Source organism: Rhea pennata, chromosome 6 (genome assembly GCF_028389875.1).
Source record: "Rhea pennata isolate bPtePen1 chromosome 6, bPtePen1.pri, whole genome shotgun sequence".
Classification (NCBI taxonomy): Eukaryota; Metazoa; Chordata; class Aves; order Rheiformes; family Rheidae; genus Rhea; species Rhea pennata.
Genome location: NC_084668.1, coordinates 6,083,187 through 6,109,883, shown reverse-complemented (window position 1 = coordinate 6,109,883; position 26,697 = coordinate 6,083,187). Strand labels below are relative to the sequence as shown.

Here is a 26,697-nt window from a genome sequence, read left to right as displayed (position 1 = left end):
AGGAGTTACATCCTTTCCAGCACAAGAAGTAGAAGAAAACATCTTTTTCCACTGAAATGTGTTTCACAAAGCAAGCTTAAGATGAGAGTCATTTATGAGGTGGTTAGAGTAAAATAGAAATTTTAGCCTAAGTCAGAAACCCAATTAAATGCTTGAAACTAATTTATTCTTCTTCCTTTAAAAAATGAAATTAATAAAATACATTTTAATTTATATTGCGTGTGTAGTATTGTATATCAAGCAATTCAGTAAATTAACTGTTTTGCATGTCCCTCAAATTCTTTTACATAGCTAAGTACAGCTTCTTGTTTAAAACTAGTTACAACTTTCAGAGCAAAATTCTCTAAACATAACTTACGACAGTCTCTTTCATCTTCTTCATCACCACAGTCATCCTGTCCATTGCATCTCAGATTTAGTGGAATACACTTCTGATTCTTAGTGCACTTGAACTGACCTGACAGACACACGTGTGTGTCTTAAGTTAAAAGAATAAAAGTATCAATGAGTTTCTTGCCAGAATTTAAACATTTAAAAATCAGTTTAGCATGTTTCAAGTCTCTACTAAATATAGTCACCTACCACAGTTGAGTTCATCAGAATTGTCCCCACAATCATTTTCTCCATCACATATAAAGGCTGGAAGAGCACAAAGTCCAGTTCCACACTGAAAACGTCCTGGTTGACATCTGAATTCCGCTGATGAAAGAAAGAAAAGTTCTATCAATACTCTCAGATGAATGGTAAAATGGCAAGAGCGTTGTTCCTCCTCTGTGGACTAATTAAAGGACTTCTTAAGTTATTGCATTTGACTATATGATGTCAACCTGAGCAGATAATAATTACTAAAATGCAAATGTATTACAACAAAATTAAATTCAAGCTCTGAGATTCCAAATTTGCATATCTCCTCTATTTTACAAATGATATAGAGTACAGTCCTCTACAGGTTGATGCATACTATGGACACAACAGCGAATTGCTATTAAAGATATAAATTCTTCAGTTCAAATCAATATTTAAGAAACCCGCTATTCCATTTTAAATATATTTCCCATGAAAGGTTTACCACTGTTCATTCTTACAGTCACTGACATTTGACTGAACAAGCAATTGCATACTTTTAGAGTAATATTCTATATAAACGCATTGTAGCTTAAGATGTACTCTTATGTACAATGATTATGTATGTGAAGACTAGTTTCAAAGGCCTCTGCAGTGGAAAAATAATTGTAAAATTGTAAAAATATGGATGACTTCGATACACAAATTTGAAATAAATTGCTACTTAACTAGACAACTTGTAGAATACACAGTAGAATTACAGGGACTTTTGTGTGTATAAGCTTGAGGGGAGAATACTGCAATAGTCTTTTGATTTATGTAGATTATATAATAATGTTGGAACAGTTAGCAACTCGGACTGAGAAATAGCAGCATCAAAGTGATGACTGTGTAGGATCCTAGTACACTAGGAGAGTATTTTATTAACACATAAGTAAACTTTCAGTCAGCTGTCATCACTGTAGTCATCCTTTGGGATGCTGCAAATGTCATCATAATTGATTTCAAGTTGTCTAAAGCTCAATGGGATAATAATACAGTAACCTATGATATGAACTATAGAAGGCTGCACCATGCTGAGGAGACTCTGTCAGAGTTGCACAGGATGCATGGAAACTGTTCATTGCATAAAACTGTTTATATTGGAATGGTGAGGTTTAACTCTCAAAACTTGCCTTTGATAATATTTATAAAACTATAAAACTTAGTATTTATATAAAATAATATGCTTGAACAAATTTTTGATTGTGTAAATTACACAGAATCTTAGTAGGAATCACATGGAGAATGTTATTATTATTCAGGAAATTGCACTAAATAACGTGTACCTGAGCTTGTGTAATGCAATAAAATATAAGTAAATATGATTAGAATACCACAGTTCTATTATGTATAAAAATAAACCAAATACATTTGGCATATTTTGTCTTATTTGTATACAAAAATAGGCAGCCTCAAAATAAAACTTTAAGATAAAAATCTTAGGCTAAAACTTAGATGGGAGCAAGTAAAGGTTTAAAGCATGAAAACATATTCTTGTGATTTTCCAAAGATCTTAAGAGACCCTTAGCACACAGTGGTAAGTTAATGAAAATCTTCTATGGACTGATAGACAACGGAGCGTACCCTTGGTAAATCTGACAGAGACCCAAGTGAAAACAAACACGGCTGCAAACAAACGCTTTCAAAAAAACCCCTTCCTAATATGTGTAAAGTATTATATTAGATATGAAATGAGAAAGCTAGGTTCCAAATTCAAAACACACTTACGGCATTCCTCAGGCTCGTCAGAGCCATCTCCACAGTCATCAACAGTGTCACATTTCCACCAAAATGGAATACATTTGTCAGTTTTGCAGCGGAACTGTGAAAGGAAAGGAAGAGGGAAGGAAAGCTTTGATATATATATATATATTTTCATATGAATAGTATAATTAATGATTAAGTCATTGTTCTATCAATCATCACTGGTAGTGGATTTTACAAGACTTGTTTTTTAAAACATCATTCTTTTTTTTGGAGACGTATTGCAATGAGGCTTCAGCTAATACAACTCATTGTAGTTTCCATGATGTTACTACACTGATTTGTAGTTCCACTCACATGAGCACAACTACTGAATTTTACTGTATTCCATAACAAGCACTTGTTCATCACTTAATGGGAAGTAATAAGCAGTGAATCTCAACAGAAAAGATGTGATGAAGAAATTAAAACAACATAAAACACTACCTCAAGGGGAACAGAAGATGACAGTGGGAAGGTTTCTGAAATAACAATATTAATTGTATGAAATTATGTATCATTTTAAAACATCAAAGATAACTTAAGATGACTGCTGTTTCTTTGAAATGAACAGCAAAACTCTTTCCCTAACAAATACAGAAAAAATACATCATGATGTAGGATGTCAAAAGGAGTCATTAGTATACATTTGGTGAAGCTGGACAACTAGAAAAACTACAGATTATAAAAGCCAAATGTACTATTACAATCATCTTAAGCTAATTGTCTGAGTACAATGGTCCAAAAACTTTTATCAAAGTCGTTCTCTAATAAGAAAGAAATCTCTATGTTCTAGTTAATCTACCTTATATCTTCATGAAAAACAGCAAATGCTAATTTCAAGTAATGGGGAAGCCATTTCAAATTAAGAATTCAATATTTTAATTGACCTAATTGTTAAATAATCGCACCTTTTACCATTCCCCTTTCAGCTACTGTATACTGTTACGCAATCCTATCAACCCTATCTAGTAAATGGACTGAGTCCCTTTTCCTGCGTTTATGTATAGTTTGATCGTGCAAAAAATCCAAAAACCATTTTATACACTATGCTTTATATTCTTACGTCTCATATTTTATATGAATGTATTTTCAAGGTAATTTTTATGAGTGTAGTAGCTTTATTTGTTCTTACAACTGACATAAACATCCATATTTGGGAATAAATTCTGCATTCTCTTGAAAAAAGGCATTTTGCAAGTCTACTTTCAATTAACTTTCTTCAAGATGAAACATTTGAAACCTCAGATGCTCCCAAGGGTTACCCAGTCTTCAGCTCATTTGACTGAAGCTTCCACATTTCATGAGCACTAAAATTCATTATTTAAAAGCAGGTGAAAGCACAGTGTTACACAACTAGTCCTCCCTCACTTACCTGACTGGCAGTGCAGTTTGATAGGCAGGTCTTGTTATCTGCAGCAAGGTAAAAATTAGTGGGACAGGCACAAGTATGCACCTTCTCAGGGCCTAGAAGGCATAAATGACTGCAGCCACCGTTGTTCAGTGCACACAGATGTTTAGACACTGTGGAGAGAATAGAAAAAGAATATCAGAATTGTCAGCTAATCACTGATTTTAGGGAAAAAAAAAGCAACTTTTTCCTATTATGACAGCTTCTAGTAATCAAAATCTATTATTTCACGATACTTTACTGTATCTGTTTATATTATAGAGGAAGAATATATTACACAAATAATTTTTACACTGAAACGTCTCAAACCGAAACCCCTTAAGAAGCAATCTTTGCCTTTAAATTATTCATCTTTTTTGTATGCAAAAATTAATTTTTACCCTGGATGTAGATTCAAACACTGAAAGAATGAAAGGAAAAAGAAAAAAAGCATTTACTCTGTCCAAGCACAGAATTGTTAAATTACAGTATGGTACTTAAATATTTAAGTATTTAAGTAACAGTATTCTTCGTAATATTAACACTCTTCTACTCCAGCAACAATAACATTAAATATTATTGCAATACATTGTTTCTATCTTGATAACTGGTAACTTGTACCATATTGTAACTTAAGAATTCCCTACTTCTGGTCAGTATCCAGAGGGTCTTTGGGTTAATTTTTAAGAGTCCAAATACGTATCTCGTCACTGAACAAGATGCATTACATTTATTTAACATCAGACATAATTACAACTTCAATCACAGGTTTATGTTTAGATTTGCCAATCTAAAAACTCCAAAATTTTAAACAAAACAGAAATAAAAATATACCACTAGACACAACAAGCAATCTTCCACTAAGTCAGAAACTGGCTGCTAAGTGAAATACAGCCATGTGTGAAAGCACAGACAGAATAATTACCATCAGGTTGCCTGTAGGAATGATACACCTGGATGTCTGTTATGGTATGCCATGAGTTAATCAGTGAGAGTCTGTCTGATCCAGAGGTTTTGTGGGCACGGCTGAGCGACTTGGTTTTCCCATCTGTCCAGTAGATGTAGTCTTCAAACAGTGTTAGTGCAATCACCCCTGGAATGTCTTGATTAGGGACTGTAAGAAGAGATGCAAAGATTAATGTTCACTCTTGGAAGACTGCCAGTTAAAATATTCCATACTGCATGGGTTGACAGATACAACTACTATATAATGCCTTGAGAATAATTGTCATGACAATGTGTCAAGCCTAGCGGGTTCTTTATTACCAGTTACGATAAAGATGGATTGGGTACATGAGCTCTGCTTGCTGAGCATTAGTTGATCTGACCAGTGTTATGGAAGTGAAAAGAATTTCAGTTAACAAAGATCACCTCCAGATTCTAAAAAATGATGTGCTAAATTTTAAACAAGTATGTAAAAATATATATAACTTAATTTAGTCTTTATGGAAGGCCAGTATTCATTTGGTGTCTTTGGGTTTCAGAAGTTACTAGAACACATCCAAAATGCAATGTATACACCTTCAGATGTCCTATATTCAACTTCGTTTACGCCAATTGTTAGCACTTCATTTTGGCAAACTAAATTGACAAAATATAACTGAAAAAAGTAGTTTTATATTAAAATAAACACAACAGTCAGAGGGTTTATTGTGTATTCCTAGTATAAGCAACCATACAATCAAGAAAAATTACACAAAACTAATGATACTACCCTATTGTTTTAATATTACAAAATGTCACATCAGCATTGTTAAAAAGAAAAGCAAATAAAGGACAAAAGGGGGAAAAAGCTTTGGAATATTCCTCATATGCCTGTATACTCTTTAACATTTGGCTATTAGCTCTTGGTAAACATAAAATTAATTCTACTGTTTTTTTTTATGCACACAACTGTAACCATAAATGTCACAGGACAAAATCCTACTGTATTGGTCAATTTGTACATCATAACCTCTTTTGTCACTGAACCAGCCTAATTACTGATAGAGCTGAGAAGGCAAACCAGAGAAGCTAAGTCTATCATTTTTAACCTGTATACACCCGACATCTTCACTCTTATTTCTTTGACTAAAAGAGATTCATCTTTCTACCTGGATGGGACTTAAATTGCGTTGGCAAATCTCTAAGTTATCTGTTCAAATGTTTCATAGTTCAAGTGATGACTGATACCGAGTGTAAGGACGTCAACTTATAGCAAGTTCCCTTTGTACACAATACTATTGCCTGCACTGAATTCCACGCAGGGTACCTTGCCTCCTAGTCAAGGGAAACTCTACACCCTTGCTTCTTAGACCTGAAATTATTTTGCCTTCTTATATGCTTACATATTCCCTAGCCATCATATGCTCTTTTGAAGAGGTTCAGATCATTTCTGAGAAATTAGCTGAAGTGCAAGTACATGTAGAAGTCTGAATTTTTGGCACCTATTACATGGGCCACTTTGGCCTGGTTCCCTACCTAACATAGCACACCTCAAGAAAAGCTCTTGCAATTTCCATTATTTGAAGAATCACATTGTAAAAAGGGGATCTTTATAAACTAGAAGCGAATCACTCCCCATGCTGGTTATTGCTATCTCGCTCCTCTTTCTTCAGGGAAAGAATACTTGAATTACCATTATTTTCAATTTTGCCATAGTAACAACTCAAGTACAGGAAATTAAGAATACAGAAACTACAAGTACGCTAAGTCCATTATATTCTTTCCCCTTCTGGCTGACATTCTCTCACCACAAGATAAAATAAGCTATAGACTAGAAAATGGTATATAACTTCAATTTAGATGAGTGTGGTGTGTACAGGAATCTCTAGTACTGAAAACAGTGCAATGAACAGGTAATCCTGCATCTACTCACAGCTGAGACTAAGGAGACAAATGCCCATCATTACCAGTTTTCTGTTTTCTGCAGAACACTGGTGATTATCCTTGAATGTTTTGAGGGATTCCTTGAGTTTTGCATACATCCTTGAGCAGTTTGAGCAACTTTGTATTGTTCAGGAAAAGGCATATATCTCTAATTTTAATTAGAAAGAAGTGAATGATCTGTTAAATGGTTTAACATTATTAATTGAGAATATTAATTTTCTATCCTGTGCTTACTGCCAGATTACAGTAATTAAATAGGGAAGCCTACCCCTTAAATATACTTGTCAATTGGAAAGAAAAGGAAATTATAATTCTGAATGAACTCTGAGCTCATCCTTATCTGCGTGCATGAATACTGTGCAAGAGAAACATCTTTTTGTTTGAATCACTAACACCCATACTGCCATCTTCATATACAGAAACTTAGGCACATTAAACGGGACTTTTTATTCTAGGTAAACTGTAACTATTCTTGGAGCCTCTGAGTCATGTGATTGAGCCACAGTACAAAATTTAAAAGACCACCATGAATTTTAGGAACATATGGAAAACAATAAAATTCCCACTAATCTCAAAGGACACTTTCTAGCTAGAAATACACACCAGACTGACAGAAGAAGATGGAATAAACAGCAGAAACACAAACTGTTACTCTGAGTGCAACCCCGAAGCTAGGCTTAAATCTATTTTTCTTTTGTTTGAGTTCTGAAAAGATATCTATTCATATAAATTATGACTCTTGCTGCTCCTTTTGGCATCAGTTTAAGATGTCAAAGATATCTTGTACTAGTACTTGTAAATAAAATAAATGTTCTTTTTTCTTTGTATTCTCTTATTCTGATCACAGCTGAGATTCAAATCTGAATAAATAGGCATGTAAAAGCTTTAATGCACATGAAGAAGATTTATTGGGGACAATTATTTTCATTTGGTCTTCCCCATCCCCCATCAATGAAGAACATCTCTAGCAGTCATCCTTTTTTGGCACTCCAATAATTATAAGTAGTCAGCAAATCCTCAGTATAGATATATGAGTAAATGCTTGTTTTACTTTCTATTTAAATCTGTGGGTCACCACAGTGACATAAAATCTATTCAGAAATCGAAGTATACAACTTATCATAGCTTTAATGGATTATGCATACCATCAGAATGCAGTTGAAATTTTATATCCATGAATTAAAAGATTCAGTAAAATACCATATACTGTCTCAATTCTCTTATCACACCTTATTAATAGGTAAGCTGAGTTAAATAAGTGGGATAAAATGATAAACAGTAAAATCAGGACCAGGTATTTCAGAATATAATTGAGTGATTCAAATATACTTTTCTCTGACTTTTTTTAAAGCAATTCTGTAAGGGGCAGCTTTAGAAGCTGAAATCTTCCGATGTCTATAAAACAAAACCACAATATAATAAATGCTATACTCTCTTTTTTATGTTCTTTAAAAGAGGTAGACAGAGTACATGGACAATTGAATCTCCTTCTAAAAATTCGACTTTTTATTGTCAAAGCATACTGGTTAAAAATAGAAACTGTCAATGATTTAAATGCTCTCAGAGTAGGCTTGTAGTCTGTTCTGCCACTGTCTATTTCTGACCTCTAGATAAATAAAGCGCTTCATTCTCCAGAATAATTTATCATGAGACTAGAATTGGATGCATCCAATGAACAGTGAAGTCAAACGAAGTTTCTTGAGAGTGGTTCTGTTCAAACAGATATTTGACACGTAGAGCAAGAAACTGAACCTTCATTAGAAGAAAGCATCTTCTTTTCATCAATGTTGCTAAATGAGTCCTCATTCCTATCGGACCTTTTCAACATGTGAGTTTTCCCTTGGAGTCTTCACTGTGAAGGAGAGGAAGCTGCTTAGTGTAGAAACAAGTTACTTCCTACAGTACAATGAAAGAACTATGAAATAACTCTGAACCTGAAATGCTGCAGATAGACTTTTCCATTATTGATAATTCCACTCCTGAGCTCAACTACAGCTGTTTATGCTGTTAGCATGTATGGCATTTTTTCCCTGTTCTGACTGTGACTACCTTGGTGAGAAAATGAGAGGAACAAACTGTGTATAAAATGTACTTTTAAGTGGAGATTATCCTCTAAAATCTTCCTCACTAATGAGTTTCAGAGAACAAATTCTACTTACTACTCCACAGCCATAAGCAGGGAAACACTATCTAAACCAGGACTATATTACAGGCTGACCAGAGAAGGACGGGTCCAGTCTGTCCGGACATAATGCACTTAGTCCTCAACAAAATTCCTGCCAAGTATCTTACTGGATAGCTTTGTGGCATCTCCCTCCACAAGTAACCCAATTTCTTCATGAGACAAGGTGTTTCAGGAGATGAACATGTTCCCTGTTAGGTGACAGTGGAAGGGCAGCAGGTCTTCTCCAAAGCAGGTTCTTAAATACAGCATCCTTCCTGTCCCTTTGGCCCACCTCCCCTCACACAACCCTTAGGAAAGAGGACTTTAGTGGTTGTTATGTAACCAAAACTGAAGTATCTTTGTCTGGAATTCAAGAGGCAAGACAGCAACACAACATACCACGCACGCCAGCAGGAAATCAGTTGGCCCAGCGTATGCACATCAAACCATACGAACGTGGAAGGTGCTATGGCATGCTGCCCGGACTGCTGCCACAGGATGAGGCTCTAGCCAACACTGATCCAAAGTACGAGGAAATGGTACTATGAATCACTCATTTCTTCTGAAATTTTTTGGCTTTGGATTAACTTTATAATATTAATAGGTTTCTGCAGTAAAATCAACTTGTCATTAAACAGAGTTCAACACAAACCTGATCAAGATTCTTTCTGGATTTTATATGGTTTAGAGCTGTAAAACCTATAAATACTCCAACTATGAAACTTAGATAAAATTATTAAAAAAATCCATCAAAGAACCAGTGAATAGACTATATATTAAATAAAACAGTACAAAAAATAAAAGTATATATAAAGTAAAAAATATATAAAATATATACAATATCAATAGATTCAAATATTTTTGTAAGAAAATTTATTCTAAGATGATCATAAAAATTAATGTACTTTTTTCTTCTAGTTGGTACATCAGTAAAGAATGAGGAAAGTTATAGACATTTAATGGCAGCTAATTCTGATTTACTATACTGGTTGAGGTTTACTGAGTCCACAGTAGCTGAATTGTACTTTGCATCTTTCCATTAACTTTTAGTATATTGTAAAGAATAGAACATCAAAACTGTTGTCATGTAATAGGTTATAAAATCTAAAGTTCACATGGAATGTGAATAAAAAAAAAAACAACACAAAATCATAATGTAATTTTGCACCTTATTTTTTGATGCAACAGTAAAACAGTCTCTCCTCCCCTTATTCTTTCTTTTTGACAACATCACCGTTTCAAGCTTTCCAAGATTGCAGGTACTAACAGCTATTGATCATAAATATATTTAGTAGAGGAAAGATCCACTTTCTTCTCTCAGACTTCTCTCCTTCAACTTCAAGAAAACCAATCTGCATTATTCATCTACTTCTTTAGAAGTGACAAACATTAGCTGCTTGCTGCAATGCTAACGGACCTCACGGCACACATTATAGTTTGAATCACTAAATAGTTAGACATTTTAACACACATCCATTAGAACTGCTTGGTATGAATTTATTCTGGAATTACCTATGCATTCAATAGATTTTTTTTTCTCTTTTAAGGTTTCTCGTAACTATATCACACTATGGTCTCTATGAAAGCTTCTAAAATTGGGTTGAAGTACGCCCCAGCCTTATGTATATCTCAAAGCATCCAGCAAAATTAAGCTATTGATTAACAAACAAAATACAACATCTACAGATCTACTGGACACAGCTCTGATAGTCCGCAAGAACACTTCATTAGAGCAGTGTTTACTATGTGTGTTTTTTTGCCCCATCACTGGAATATCAAATCCTTAAATAAACCCCCCGTTGCCCATGCACGTTACTTTTATTTACTCTCAAGTGAAGAAATATTCACTGAAGTACAGTTCAATCAGAAAAGCAGTAACTGCTCAACTGTCACAGGTCTCAGGCTGCACCGTCATGGACCTGCACACTGGAAAGCTGCTAAGGTGCGAGGGAAGAGGGGAAACGCACCCTTAGCCCTTTGCATAAATACATGCCTGAACAGTGCTGCCCAATTGACTGCTTCCACTGAGTCCTAATTAGTTATTTCCATGACTCAAGTTTCTTGCAACTTTTGATACAGTAGAGATCAAATGATATACGTCACTTTTCATATAATACTACCATACATTCTATGCATCATATACCAGGAAAATTGCTTTAATCTGCTCCAGCAATAGAATCCGGTGATTTCAAATTGACAACACATTTTGATTTTCAGTACCTTGCTCTTCTTATTTGTGAAGTAAAACATTTTATCTGACTTCATTTGGAGATAACAAAGACGGAATCCAAAATGACCTTTCTAAGTCATTTCTGAGGAAAAACTGCACGTGAACTCTGTTTTGTGATACCGTTTTCTACCACAGTCTCTACTGCTACCACAAGTGGGTGAGCTGCAACATGCAGTCGCCTCCTCTAACAGGCCTTCTATTACCAGCTCTATTTTTCCACCCAGATTTGATATTACACACAAATAATGAATTCTCTCATGATATGGGAAGAATACTGATCCCAAACAGTGTTTGGCCAAACAGACAAAAAAAAAAAAAAAAAAAAAAAAAAAAAAAAAAAAAAAAAAAAAAAGGATGGTAATTCTGTTAAGAAAAAGAAGCCAAAAAGGAAAGACAAGTACAGGTCTGCTGTCAGAAGGCTGCAGAAAATAGGAAGAAGAAAGTATAGGTAGGTGGAAAAGAAGGGGAGGCTCACAATACACAGAATTGAAGTGCTAGGAAAATAACAATGACCAGAGATAACATAATAAAAGGAAATAAAGTAATTAAAAAAAAAAAAAAACTTAGAAGAGTCCCACAATTCTGTAACATGGTTATGTAGACAGGTGAGAAGTATGCAAAGATTTAAAATGTAGGTATCTGTCCAACACTTTGCAGCAGCTGTCATTCAAGAATACAAATTCACATATCATACATGTGATAAAAATGTCTACTTTTACCTTATATGAATTATATTTTCCTTATATTTGCTAGCAATACTGTGTACTTCTGATATTCATTCTAAAGTATAAAAAATGTAGCATAATTTTCAAGGTTTGATTTCAGGGCTGAAAAAAATGTTATTTGAGATTTTGTAGCTACAAAATAATGTTTGCAGGAGTGTATAGAAGTAAAGCCCGGTCCCACTCTGCCCTCACTGAGACATAAACAATACTCTCATTTTATGTATCTCCAGTAAATACTAAAGAATTTAACCGGAATTATGCAAATAAAAAATAATTAAAAAAAAATTAGGTATCATTTTCAGTGAATGGTTCTCTCCAGTCTATTCTTAAGGCAAGGTACAGTATTTCCAAAAGCAGAAGAAAATATTCTATTAACTAGCAATAAGCAAAAAAAAGTCTCACTGTCAGCTGGTAGAATCTGTGCGCCAAGGAAAAGTGCCCTTAAAAAGGAACTCGATGACACCTTCTAACCAAAAAATGCTACAAAAACATACGGACTTGATCATATCCACCAAGGTTACATTTTCTATGGTGCTTGCCTCCCCTAATCCTGTTCAGGCCAGCTGAACATTCTCAATGTTGCCTTTAATTTAGAGAAAGACCTGTCCCACTTTCCAAGGAGAAGAGACTGCAGATTGGGAGAAAAATTGTTTCAGTATTAGAACTATTGTATATTTCTCCTCTGCCATTAGAAACCCTCTTTTCAGATTCTTTCAGCTGTGAATACTGCAACTTAAAATTGTAAGGAATTATGTTTCTGCAATTTGTTACATTACTTTTACATTAGGTTAATTCCATAAATAACTGTATTTACATGGTTATAAAACTCAGGCGCTCAGAATTGGACAGGTATGTTCTTTCTGTACTGACAAAGTTCTTACAAGTTGTAATATTTGAAATTGCAGAAGCTAAATGAAAAAAAAAAAAGTTATCATCATCAAGTCAAAGAACCTTCAACTTAATTCTTTCAAGTGGCATATATGTACACCAATTTTGAAGTTTGTTAGCACTCAGGCACAAGCCAATTCCAAAGAAAAGGAAATTTTTAATTAAGATATTATATTAAAAAGTTTCTCTCTGATAACTATATTTCCACTAAAGGAGTCATTTACACATACTCAATTCATTTAAAGCTTCAAAACTTCTTCATTTCTTAATTTTCATGCCCATATATGATGAAGCAGTGAAGTGCTAAACTTTTGTTGTTACAGTATAAAACATCAAAGAACTCAGCACAGTTAAGGACTAATCTCAGCTCAGAGGAGTTTCCGTACTTCCTAAACTGGGCTATCTGATTCAACTTTTATAGCTTCATTACAGTGAAATACTATCTTCAAAGAGTGAAATGGGAAAATGGTAGGCACCTCTGGGTTTTAAGAGCTCTGAAGCATACGAAAACCTGTATGAGGCAATCAGGTAGCTGGGGAACTGTGAAGCTTGCATCTCCTCTGGGCAATAGGAACCAAAAGCAGCTGTTAAGTCTGACAAATTCTTAAATGTTTTTAAAGCTCACAGACGTAAGCCAGCTTAGTGCTTAGCCAGATTAGTGTTTCAGTGGTTGCTTAATCATTTACTACGCATAGCATTTGTGAATGCTGCAGTGTTAAATTGGCTAAACTCTAACGACAGTTTACATAATCAAGCGTTAAACTTCAAGTAGTTAAGCAAGGTCATTGCTGCCCCTAGTGCCAAGAAGAGCTCCCAAGTGCTGCAAGATTTTTGGCCTAGTTAGCATATTTGCAAGGTTCTTACTGGACTGTCTTGACAATTATAAAAGCCTACTTCTCTATGGAAAAATTGAGGAATTTCACAAGAGAATAAAAGTAGTATTCTATTTTTTCAGAATTTTTTTTTTACAATCTCTAAGAATGAAAGATTGAATTTTTGCAAAAATTCATTCTACTGAAGTCTAAATTACCAAAATACAAATAAATTGCAGTTGCATGGAAAAAACACTCATGGATTTAACATGCACCATGTAAATAATTAACCTAAAATTGTTCTGTTTGTCTTTAAGCAGTATTTTGTGCAAAGCACTAACACTTCAGGGTCTATCTGATATGACAATATTGTTTTATGCTCTACATTACAGCCACTCATTCTGAGAAGAAACTCTTTCACTGGATCTTAGGAAGTCTCTGTGGAATTTTCTGATACACTTTCACAACAGATAGTTTGAGACCCAACACACACGTTCTCAGAAAAGAAACTCACAGCAAGCTAGCCATACCCTCAAAGGCCACAGAAAAAGATTAAAATATTCTTAGTTTTCTAGAACTACTCCTTCAGATCTCACTGCTCACATGATTCCTATTTAGAGTTTTTTTCTTTGCTCGATCAGTATGTACTTTATGGTCATATCTGTGGCTCTATCCTTTTTCTCCTTTTCCATTTGAAAACAGAAACTACAGAATAAGATCACCATCCATTAGTTAACCCTGACAATGCAAAATGTCTCAGAACAACAGAGGGAAGATGGACCATGCAATCCATGTGGGCAGTATGTCTTCAAGAAACATAGTTATCCAGAAGGCATGAAATTGAGCTTTCTTATTTGAGCGCTTCTCCACACAGATTCACAGTTTCTCATATTGTAAAGCTAGCAGACATCATAAAGTTTCACTTCTTCTAAATCCTAGCCATTAAATTTCCCTGGTTTCCCTTATTAAGAAAATTAAATTGTAACGATTAAATTTTATTTTTCAGAAATGTTTCCAGTCTTGTGCTGAAAACATCAAGAAATACAGAATTTATTTGTTAGTTTGTTCCAGTATAGCGGGGGAAAGATTTTGATTAAAGACAGATTGACTATCACTTAGTAGCTTTTGCTTTTAGATCCATTTCAGACACCAAGAATTCTCTCACTTCTCTAAATCCACAGAAACTGTTCTACAGATTGTGACACCTTGCTGTGGCTTGATAATTGTATTTTGAGAGAAGCATCTGATAACAAAAACAACAAACAGTATCATTTAAGAAGAAAACCTTCTTCCTACATCATTTAAATACCTCAGGATCTTCCTCCATGAGAAAAAAGTTTCTTATTGCTTGAATCCACTTTAAAAAGCCAAGTTCTTAAAAGCATCATGACACCAGCTGTACACAAAGTCACTGTCGCTTATGGAACTTGCCTCAAATATTTAACAGGTACCAACTTCTATCTATTTCCATTCACTAGGGGATGCAGTAAAACTATCAGAAATAAAAGCCTACAGCATGTGTAGTAACACATGATTTCTAATATTTTCACTGTAATATCTAGAGAATCAGACATGCTCTGTAAGCAGTCCTGAACACAAGTAGCTGTCTGAAGGTAGGAGGGTTTTTGTTCTGTTGAGCGAGACAGTATTTGTTATATGAAACACAGCTCTTCAGTGGTACCAACTGTGGCCTCTGACAAGCTTCCCTGTTCCCTAGGTTCACTTCATCTTCTAGGAAAGACATTAACTGTGTGAACCTAAAAGCAGCTGAAGCTGATTTCACCCACTTGGGCAAGATTAGACTAAATACAAATCCATAGGCTGGAGAGAGAGCCAATGGAAACTAAAGAACTGAATGTTAACTGAATGAACTGAATTTTGCAGGTTATCTTCTGAAATCTGCCCATATAAGGGCATTTTCTGAGAAAGAAGAATCCTGAAACATTCAGGTTGAATAAGAAAACAGAGAAAAGGAGAATAATTGTATGAGGAGAAAATAGCAGGACAGCAACATAAGAAATAACATCCAGAAGAATAAGGGGCTTTGTTTCCTCTGTCAGAAAAACAAACTGTCACGAGCAATTCAGCCAGCACTCAGAGGTTTGTCTGCGCAAGTACTGCTTAGGCGAGCAAGTTAAGACCATCAGATTATCTTGTGCTTGTTACAAAAAGCTTGAAAGATAACGCTGAGATTAGTGAGAATGTCTGCAACTCTCAGCTATTGCTGTAGTCTCTCCAATGTGCCATCTCAAATAACTGTTCATATCTATTTGTAATTTATTCTTCATGATCTCAACCACTAGAAAACATTTTTATGAATTTATTTAAAAGGAAAGTTCCAATCTGGAAATAAAGAAGTCATTTCATGAACTCTGGTTCAGAGAAATCCTGGAAGCACCCAGTATGAGATAAAAGCCTAAAAAGGCCAAAATTTATGAAGTCTCTACCAGGATAACAGCAGTTTTGAGGTTTGGATAAACCAGGCTAAGTTACGGAAAGGGAGTTCACTTTCACGTGAACAAAAAACTCCAATATTGATTATGTCAAATACCTTAATTAAAGATCATCTGGAATACATGAAGTAATCATCATCTTTTTAACACTTCATAGGTAAAGGATACTAACTTTTTAATTACCTCTGTTGCTGAGAAGCAGCACAGAGTGATAAAGTCTAGTTCATTACATTAGAATTTTCAAAGTTGTTTATTCATCTACCAGGAAAGACCAAAATTAGGTTTGTAATTCTACTACATTGACTGACGCATGATAAGCAGACAAATGGGCATTTCTAGGCTTTCCCTGGCTAGAGAAAAGATTTCTTTTAGTTACTTTTTGATACATGGCACACAGAACATCCATCTTCTACTTTTAATAGCTGAGTTTCACCGACTTTGGTCAAGAACAGCACATTATGTGCGTACACTAGAGAAGGAATATGAAAAATGACCTTAAAAATATTGATAAAAAGGAAAAAGTATATTTAATAAGCTTGCAGTTGTACATTATTCTCAAAAATGTTTCATTTTAAAAGTAGTTTTTATATAATTATAAACAGCACATTAAGCAACGTGAATTAAAATCTACAAAGAAAAGATGAATAAGGAAACTGCTGTTTGACCAACCTTTATGTCTGTGAGATCCATCCATGTCAGAAAACTCAATGTGATTTTCATCAGCCCAATACAGTCTACGGTTGACATAATCTATTGTAAGAGCCATAGGTCTAGATATCTGTGTTTCTACAACAACTGCTTGACTGGTGCCATCCATACCGACACGGCCAATGTGAGGGTACTCACAGCAATCAATCCAGTACAAATATCTACAAAACAAAATCAATAGTTACATTGTTCACAGATGTAAAAATAGTAATAGATAATTCGTTTATTTAGTTAGTTTCAAGGATAAGTCAGTAATTATTCCACAATACTTTGATCTTCAAGGTAGTTTTCTTTTTCTTATCCACAAGTAAAAAACACTATTTATGCATTTTAGATTACTGATATTCAGTGTAGCTAAAAGTCAGATAATAAATAACTAATTAATTCCTATTTCCTGATTTTCCAAAAAATAGTTTTAATGTAAAATTAGGATTAAATAATGCATTACTGCAAAACGGTAGCTTCATACCCAGCTTGAGGATCTAATGACAGATCTCTAGGAAACTTCACTCTTTTGCTCACGAGAACAGTAGGGTATAAGCCATTGAGTTTAGACACCTCAATAACTCTCTTTTCAGTATCAGACCAATAGAGATTCTTCCCAATCCAATCAACGGCCAGAGCATTAGGAACAGCTGTATTGTGTACTACCTAGAAAAGCAAAAATTACATAAATTAGTCATTTAAATATTGGGAAAAACAACAGCAATTCCAGAGCTATATATTTCAGAATATTGAGAGGCTGGATATAGTGACATGCAGAATGAAGTATGCTGTAGTAAAGTCAAATTACCAACTTCCCTGGATGACAAACTAAATTTTAATAATTTTATATCTTTTATTTTTCAACTTCAACTTTTTAATTTTCCTTCCTGAAATTATCAGAGTGACATTTAATGTATGTAATCCAGCATTCTTCACCTGCTCAGTATATTTTCATTTCAAATTACAGCACTATGCATACAACATTGTGTTAATGTTTGACTTCATTTTTTAAAAAAAATTGTCACTTCAACTGTATAAATATCGCCTCCATGATCAGATACAGAAGAAAAATGAGGTAACCATCAGTTCTCTTAGACAAAGGAAGCTGAAGCAGGTATGCTGAAAAGATGCTGGCTCCTAAAAGGAAAGTCCTAGGTACTATATACTTCTTCTGAACAGTAATATTTACACCAAATAGTAAATAGCAAACCAAGTATGAAGGGAATAAAATAAGAAATTCATACTTCATGGGAAAATGTGGCCAATCATAAGAAATTCTCATAAATAAATAAAAAAATAAATATAAATAAAAGGATTTACCAGGAGATCAATTACTTTATAACATCAATTGTTAAATGTGCTACAGTAACATATTAAAATGTATACCTAAGGGATAGCAAATTACCATTTTGCACTTCATAAAATTACTGACAGAGTAACAAACAGCTACAGTATGTAATTGTTGATAAATATTACACACAATTTTTAGCTTTCAGAGGCTAAATCTGGACCAAGGTTTTTAGTGAAATGAACTGAAATATTCACATAAATGGTCATATATATGTACTTATTTTCACAAATTTTGCTTTGCATTTCTTGACATCTTATTTAAGGAAAAAAAAAAGTCCATCAGGATGACACTTTTTCCTCCAAATTTCAAATGATTACTGAAGGAAAAAAGTAATGCTTCTCACGTCCTCAGCCTGATTTTCTTCTCATGTTTGTTTGAATTCCTGAAGCCTTTTCTTAAAAAATGTAAATATTATTCACCAGGGTGGTAGGTTTTTTTGTTGTTTGTTTGTTTGTTTTTCGGTACTCTCCTATCTGGCAATTACAATTTGCTGACAGACTGATTCTTCTTGAGATAGCAAGATTAGAAATAAAAAGTCTGTGGACAACCCCAGCTTCCCCTCACCACTATCAATGTTTCTAAAACCAAAATATGGACTCAGCCACAGTGGACAAGAAGTCAAGTAGGATACTTTGTGCAGTGTCCAAAGAAAATACATATGATCTAAGGATTTAAGGGATTTTGACAGAATCACACATTTTCCTGTATCCTGTTTTTTGGAGGAAAAACTATCATAGGGATTCACTAGAGCTTTAGAGTTTATACTGTATTTTAGTTTCATTTCCAGTGGAATCAGAGTTAAATAACTTATGCTCATCCACATTCTCTTTAGTTCTGAGACTTGTTATTACTGTGTGAAGGACAGAAACAAGGCCAACTGGTGCCAAGCATTTTGCAACCTCAACCCTTAGAAAAGCTAAGGCTATGCATGCTCTGAATATTTGGGTCAGTCAATCTACTAAGCCACAAATGAAAAACACATATCTCCTCTCTGTATCCTACACTGGTGTACAATGAGGAAACAAAATTTACAGGCTGTGTTACTGCTCATTTGTTCCTTGTCTATGAGGAAGGTCAGATATAAGAGAGTAAGCAAAGAATAATTTCTTACTGTTTACCATAAATCCAAAAATGTTCATGTAAGTCAACAAATATGCACCATAGTGGACTTGTGAACTTATTCCACTATACAGGTAGAACAGACAGGCTGTGTAGAAATGACAATACTGTTTTACCCTGGATTATTCATAGCAAAGACACTGACTATTTTTCACTATCAGTGCAGTGCAGGTGAGACAAACATAAATTGAAGACCATACAAAGTAATATATCAGTTTGTTTACACAGCTTACATACTTATACCTGTCTTTTCTGTTTGGCTTGTTGTAAACCATACTGAACTGCCAGGTCAGTCAACTGCCAGTTAAGTCATACAGAATTTAGCTCATAAATACAGTCCTCTTCTTCCTTATCTTTATTTCAAATAAAATACAAAGCTAAAAAGGCAATTATATTTTACAAGGACTTGCTAGTTCATTTTGTGTATATGTATGCATATATCAAAAAATTATAATTTAGGTTGCAATCCTGAAGAAGAATTTCCCAAAATACTCAGTAAAATTTAACTCTAGTAGTGACATTATTAATCCCCAATTACCTTGACTTCACTTCCATTCAAGCTCATTCTGTTTATACGACTGCCATTTGGTCTGCTGGAATCAATCCAATAGATGAACTCTTCTCTATAGTCAAAGTCTATTGCAATCACATTGTTCAACCCCTAAATTGGAAAAAAATAAGTCTACTTATTGAAATACGCTTGACTGAATACAAACTATCTGATAGCATGCAAAATGCAAAATATACTGCACATAGCATTCAAAATGTTTTATTCTATTGTGTATATATTTTTGAAGTGCCTACATTTTATGTTTCCACTTAATACTTGTAAACAATCAGAATAAGAAAAAAAATTGTAACAGTAATATATGACTACGAAGAACTTACTTCAAAATGCAGATGACGTATGAAACTAAATGAAACTCCTGCATTTTCATTCCAAATATTAAAATTTACTTTAAGAGTAAATATTTCCACTTTTACTCAATTTCTTAATTAATTACCACTTGTGGCATTACTTTGGCAAACTAGAGAAAAGGAAAAAATTCTGTGACAATTTCCACCAAATGTAAACATTAGAACACCATCTTATTTAGGAACGGAAGTAAAATGCCGTCCTATATAGGAATGGTAGCTCTTTGGAAAATGTGAAAACATTCATTTAAACAAATAAACTCAAAAAAACCAGCACAAAATTTATTATCTTTAGAGATTATTTTGTTTTTCTATTACTACATATTATTCAGGAATTCAAAAGTGTAAACCTGAAAAAAGCATGAATTTTAATTCCTGAATAAGGAGGGGTTTGATTTTCAGATGCTGTGCTACAGGCAGAATATATGTAAAATGTGAAGACCAGAGACTGGGCAGGCACATGCAAATCTGCTATAGTCATGCCTTAAGCCAGATATTGAATTTGACTGTGTTCAAAGGAGGACCCCTTGCTCCTTCTCTGAGATGAGGAAAACTGTGCCTCGTAATCTGCTTAACATTCTGACATGTAGTTAAATCTCAGCTATTTTTAAAATTATACAAAGATGTTATCAATCAAAGATTAGACAGCACTGCTAAAAAGAACAGATACTGTTTGGAATCTTTTTAAAACTACAATATCAATTCAATTACTGCTAATCTTCCTGAGAATAGGTTATTGGGCTGATCATAGAAATCTCCCTCATTATTGAAGGTCGTATCTGTACAGGGAAATACCAAACTAGCCAACTCTAAAATAAACCACGAAGAGTAACATTTAAATGTGTTGAAAGTGAGATGTAGATCCAAAAGCATGATTAGTTTGCATAGACCATCATTAAGGAATGCCTGAAACAATACACTGCTGGAAGACCACTCCCATTTTCAAAAATCATACATCCATGTACACAGCATTTTGTACAACAAACTGAGTTCTGTCACTCACAATAACTATGCTACTAAACAATTTTTTCTTTTAAATTGATTTTTTCCTACTGTTAGTATACATGCATCTACAGATAAGGCCCTACCCCAAATTCTTAATAAAGGAGATAGCACATAGATGAATACAAAAGACTATCTAGGTTTTCTAACATTTTAGAAAGCAAAGTGAAAAAGTTAGTGAAAGACAGGCCTACACATTTTAAACACTAAACATTTCTTAAATATTCAGAATGATAAAGAAAACGGACTGCCTGCTAATATTTGGGTTTAAGTATTTAATTATTTTAAGTATTCTTTATTTTGGGTGATTTTAGTTCCAATACTTATCAGAACATCAACTGCAAGTAAAATTGGTTCAGTACAACTGCAATAAATTTGTCTGGACAGACAACACCTCTTGTTCCTGCTCTATATGTCACTTTTAAGTCCTCCTAGCATAATTCTTTATCTTTTTGTATGTAATCTGATTTTATAAGGAATACTGAAACTTTTAGATGTCATCAGCTGTGTTATGTCTCTCATCTCAAAGCTGTGTGTGTATTTCTTTTTATTACATGTGGCACACTATCCTTAGTCATGAGATGTGTTCCCTGGCATCCTGATTTAAAAAAAAAAAAAAAAAAAAAAAAAAAAAAAAAAAAAAAAAAACACGAGAAACAAAACAAAACAAAACACAGCCAGCTAAAATCACTAATAATGAGGAGGTAGAGACTGTATCTGCTCTCTCTCAAGAAATCCTGGGAGTCTGATGACTACGAAAGAAGGAAATGGCAAAGGAACATACATGAAATATGTAATTCAAACAGTGGCAATGTTTAGATACATTTAAAAAAAAGAGAGGAAAAAGCTGGCACGTAACAATTCAGAGGGGAGTGAGTGAACTCCTACTTTCAGTTCCCCTATTTTGAGTTTATACTGAATAGTTGTTAGAAAGACAAAACACAGATCAAATACATAGAGAAGGGTGCTTTTGCCCCTTTGCTAGAGCTGTTCTGGCACTTGCCTTCATGTAGCAGATGACTAAGAAAGGGTTAGACCCCATCCAGCCTAACACTACAAGGACAAAAAGATGTCCTCATGAGAAAAACAGCCCACCTGTTCTGCTGGTGTAGCTCCGCTTCTCACTTTCAAATCTGCATGCTTTCAAAGATGCTACATTTGTAAGATCAAAGACCAGTAGCTTCAACAGCAGAGGTATGTCTTAGACTAGGGAATTGTGATATGGAAACCACAGGTTCCCTTTAATTGCTGGAGCTACATGGTCTCTAGTGCAGTGAAAAGGGGCCCATTAAATTCAAGACTGATGAAGCTCTGAGCAGATATGTCAGCATCAACCATAAAGAAAAGTGACTATGGCACCTCTCTTTTCACAGCCTTCTAGTAGTAGATACACCAGCAAAAGAGGAGAAAGGCAGTGAGATGTAAATGAGAGGTAATTGAGAGGACTTCAGAAGAACAGACAGACTTTAACATAATGTTTGCTATGCTTAAAGAAAGTCAAATGTTCAATGTAAGATGGTTAATTTTTTTAACTGCTATCATGAAGACCTGAACACATCTCTTAAAACATTAAGATGTATAGCTTATTGATACAGAAGCAAGAAAAAGCCCAGTGCTATTGACTGGCATAACTGATTTTCTAGTCTTTCTATAATTGTTTACTTAGTATTCAAAGAAATAGATATTTTTACTAAAACATATTCTTGAAATCTAATCTATGGTAAGTAACTACACTTAGGTGAAGCATAGAGGCAGAGCAGAAACTGTTAAAACAATAGCTCTGTACTTACTCAGTGACTTTCTATGTTTTGTAGCTATTTTCAAAGTTTTTTTCCTGGTATATTTATAATAATTTCAAAAAATTATGAAAAAATTCAAGTTTAGCAAAAGATATATGATCATGTACATAGTAAAACTTGGAATTGTGTGTTTAAATTAAAAAAAAAAAACAGAATTTGGATTCTGATAGTAGTAGTTAGTCCAAATAATACATGGCAAGATAGTTTGGGTTTGGAAAACTAAAACTATACAAATTGTGCAAATCACATTGCAATGGAAGAGGATCACACAGAACACAGATATTTTTTGGACTTCTGAGTGACTGAAGAAACAACTGCCTGAGCTTTAATCACATCAAAATCTGATACAACAATCAATTTAAAATATCATAAAAACTGTGAAGGTACTGCAGTTGTTCTCTGATGCATACAATGCCAATTATCTTAGTTGCATACTTTCAATAAAAATAAAGGTACTGAGTTAAACTTAGAGTACGTTACTATGATTATACCTGTTTCAACAAAGTGTAGTTGGATCCATCAGTGCTAATTTTTCTTATTTCATGATGATCAGCCAGAATTATGAAAGGTTCCTCATCTAAACCCCAGAAGAAAGAATATATTAGACTAGCTTTTACGTTAATTTATGGAAAATCAGGAATACAATGCTGAAATACGGATGGCTTGAAAAATAAATGTTACATGCTCTGATTGATGTTATGGATGAAAGAAAAATTTAAAACATTTAAATGTTCCAAGATAGATCAATGACGCAGTATAAAAATGAACAAAGCAATTAATTAGTATATCTTTCAGTGTAATTTAAATTTTTGCCTTTGTAATATGGAAACCATACTGAATTTTAGGCTAATATAATGTCAGAGATTAAATCTGAAATATATTTCACACCACTTGTTCTAGTTTTAAAACATCATTAGATAAATAATGAACAAGGTGATTTTCTAATTTCTTCAACTATTTTCAACAGTTTCTAAAAGCATAAACTGGTCCTTAGCTATAAATGCAAACTGTACATTCACATACTTTAATATTCAACATTCACTTTCAAATTATTATTAAGGAGACTATTATTTGTTATTGTTGCAAGCCAAACACATTTTGACCATTGCTTTTTGAAATTTCAATAGTCAAAACATTCTGGAAATAAAGAAACAAAGCAATCTGGATAAACCTAAATTCTCTAACACTAAACTTCAGTGAGATGGGGCTTTTTTCACCTTGGTTTTCTGGTTTATTTGAAAATATTCCTCCAGATACTCAAGAACTCCATCCTGTACTTACTCTACTCTTTTAGTGAACACTTTGCATCACCTTCCATTCATTTCATGCTTAACTCTTCAGACATTCTCCAGTTCTTACATGATCTGAGGCATCATTCTCAGGTCAGACTAAGCTAATGGGCTGTAGAGAAAAACTGCTTTGATGCTGTGAAGAGTTCAGAGCAATTTATACAAGAACTCAGCATTAAGCCAGCTACCGCATGTTGCGAACTCCTTTCACCACAGCTATCCTTGCTACGGCACGGCTGTACCTTTGTCAGCATCACTTTTCAAACTTTATATACTACTCCTCCAACATGTAACTGTCCTATCACATGTTCCAGCTCCTCCTATCATTTGAGTGATCTATGGCTTTTAAACATCTGATGATTTGCAAGGTATGAGTAGGTGGAAAGCTAAATCAGTTCCTATAGCTCTCCTGTGCTTCTTCCAAATGGTCACTGAAGCACCTGAGACAGGAATCTGAGGCAGACAGAGGTTCCAGTCTTCTTGTCATTTAGACAGGAAATAGAACTAGTTTTTTTATACATATATACATACATACATACATATATATATAAAAAGTTTGCGCAAGGCTGGAATAAGAAGTCTGCTCAAATTGTAAGAGAAGTGCCTACATTACGAAGAAAACTCAACAGAAGGCAAATAATGGGATTTTTGATTGTTTTCTGCTGATCTCCTTTCACTGATCAAATGAATCCTACTGACTGAAATACATAAAAACAACAAGAGTGGAATAGAGAGGGGGTAAGGAATTAAACAGTGTTATGTATCTTGAATTTTACTATGCATTACATATAAGCAGCGGCTGATTTTATATTTAAGCTGGCTAACTGCTCTGGGACCAAAGGAATTGGTAATTTCTATTATATTTTCCTGTCTGGCCTTTTCCTGTGCACTCTAGATATACATATGTACTAACATACTGGGAGGTTTGACAGATGATGTGATACTCTGAAGTTGATAAAATAAACAGCAGCAGTCTTCTAAATACTTACCATAAACACATTAATATTACCATGTGACTCAAAAGTAGAAATTTGAAGTGATTTTTTTCAACCTTTCCAGTATCTTCTCTAATAAAGTTAATAATTTAAACTGCCATAACACACTGCAACTATTTACCAGAAATATCTGAGCACAACACACATTAAAAATAGAATTTATATCGCATTCAGACATTGAATCACATTCCTAGTGTTTGTTGAAAAGTAATACGCTTCCAAGCAACTTTACTTATCTTGCATTAAGAGGGAACAACACAGACATCAGAAGTAGGGCATTGTGCAAACTATTTTGGATACAGCTGTGGATTAAAAAAAAAAGTGATACCTGAAAGAGATTTACAGCCATTTAGGTTATCAGGTTGTATTTCATACCCATCTGCACACAAGCATTTGTAGGTTCCGTATGTATTGATGCACTGCTGGCTACAGGGAAACCCAGATGAACATTCATCAATATCTACACAGGTTTTGCCATCATCCTTCAGCCAGAATCCAGGCCAGCATTTGCACTGGGAAAGACATATACATTCATTTTGTATTACTGCTTAATTCTGTTTGATATTTTAGTTCATTTATCCTCTTCTGAGTATTTTAGCACCATAAACTTTCTCATCTAACTTCAGTTTTTCAGATAACAACTAATTAAATTGCTATTTATTCTATTTAGTGGAAGGCATACCTACATTTCTTTTATAACTATAGCTAGTCTGGTTGTAAGTAGCATTCCCACCTTATTCTCTCCCCCCAAATTACTTTCTCCTGTAGAATAAGCAATTATTCTGTCTTCTTTAACTGGAGAAAAAGTGAAACATATGTTTTCAAAAATATGGAAAGGATTTTTCTACCAAAATAATGATGAATAATGATGAACACCTTTGGTGTTCCTTATTTTAAGGTGTACATATGTTTCTTAGGAAGGTAGATATAGAGTTTTTAATAATTTTTCTTCAGGCATTGATGACATCCAGCATTCTGTGTAACAGATAGAATAACGTGAATGAGAACTCTGAAGCTGACTTTTATTGGGGTCTGATGATAACTGTGGTAAACTGATTACATCAAATGTGAGAGTGATATAAAAATACAGCTAGATGGAAAGAAGTGAAAATGGACGAGAAAGTTAATATCAGATGATTTTTCTTTAAGTTCTAAAAACAGTAAAGTAGTATAAGAAGAAACTGACAACAAACTGAATTAGGGAAAATAAGACGGCTTTTTCAAATAGAATAGGGGGAAAACAATTATTACAATACTATTAGTCCATTATTACATTAAAACATGCAAAATGCCTGTAAAACTGCAGAAATTGAAAACAGTTTAAATAAAAGTTCTCTTTCGTATTTCACAAAGCAACAAATGATGTCATTTCACACTATGGTGATGAAATATGTTTAAGAGAGAAGTTAAACAGAAGGGATTTTAAAGGAAATAACTAACTGAAAGAAGCTCTCTGCAATTTTTAAATTATTGTAGTTTTCAGTAAGTGAAAATTCCTTGGGACTGAAAGGAATTAATCCTGTGGAAACTTTTTAAAGAGTTACAGTTGTTGGGTAATATATTAAAAAAATGGCATAATTATGTAATGATGAGTTTTTGAAACAGGTGTATACTTTCACCACCACACAAGTATTTGTCATATATTTCCCGCAGAG

At 34.0% G+C, this 26,697-nt stretch overlaps 1 protein-coding gene across 1 annotated transcript in view; it reads right to left on the bottom strand.

Moving 5' to 3' along the window:
• LRP1B (LDL receptor related protein 1B) overlaps positions 1 to 26,697 on the bottom strand; it is a 339,912-nt gene that overhangs the window by 86,362 nt on the left and 226,853 nt on the right. Inside the window, exons 53-62 of the mRNA XM_062578228.1 lie at positions 25,371 to 25,554; positions 23,250 to 23,335; positions 19,581 to 19,703; positions 17,057 to 17,238; positions 16,549 to 16,748; positions 4,665 to 4,853; positions 3,725 to 3,873; positions 2,335 to 2,428; positions 583 to 699; positions 359 to 478 (exon numbers count right to left, since the gene is read on the bottom strand). Coding sequence (XP_062434212.1) covers positions 359 to 478; positions 583 to 699; positions 2,335 to 2,428; positions 3,725 to 3,873; positions 4,665 to 4,853; positions 16,549 to 16,748; positions 17,057 to 17,238; positions 19,581 to 19,703; positions 23,250 to 23,335; positions 25,371 to 25,554 — 1,444 coding nt within the window. The remainder of the gene's footprint in view (positions 1 to 358; positions 479 to 582; positions 700 to 2,334; positions 2,429 to 3,724; positions 3,874 to 4,664; positions 4,854 to 16,548; positions 16,749 to 17,056; positions 17,239 to 19,580; positions 19,704 to 23,249; positions 23,336 to 25,370; positions 25,555 to 26,697) is intronic.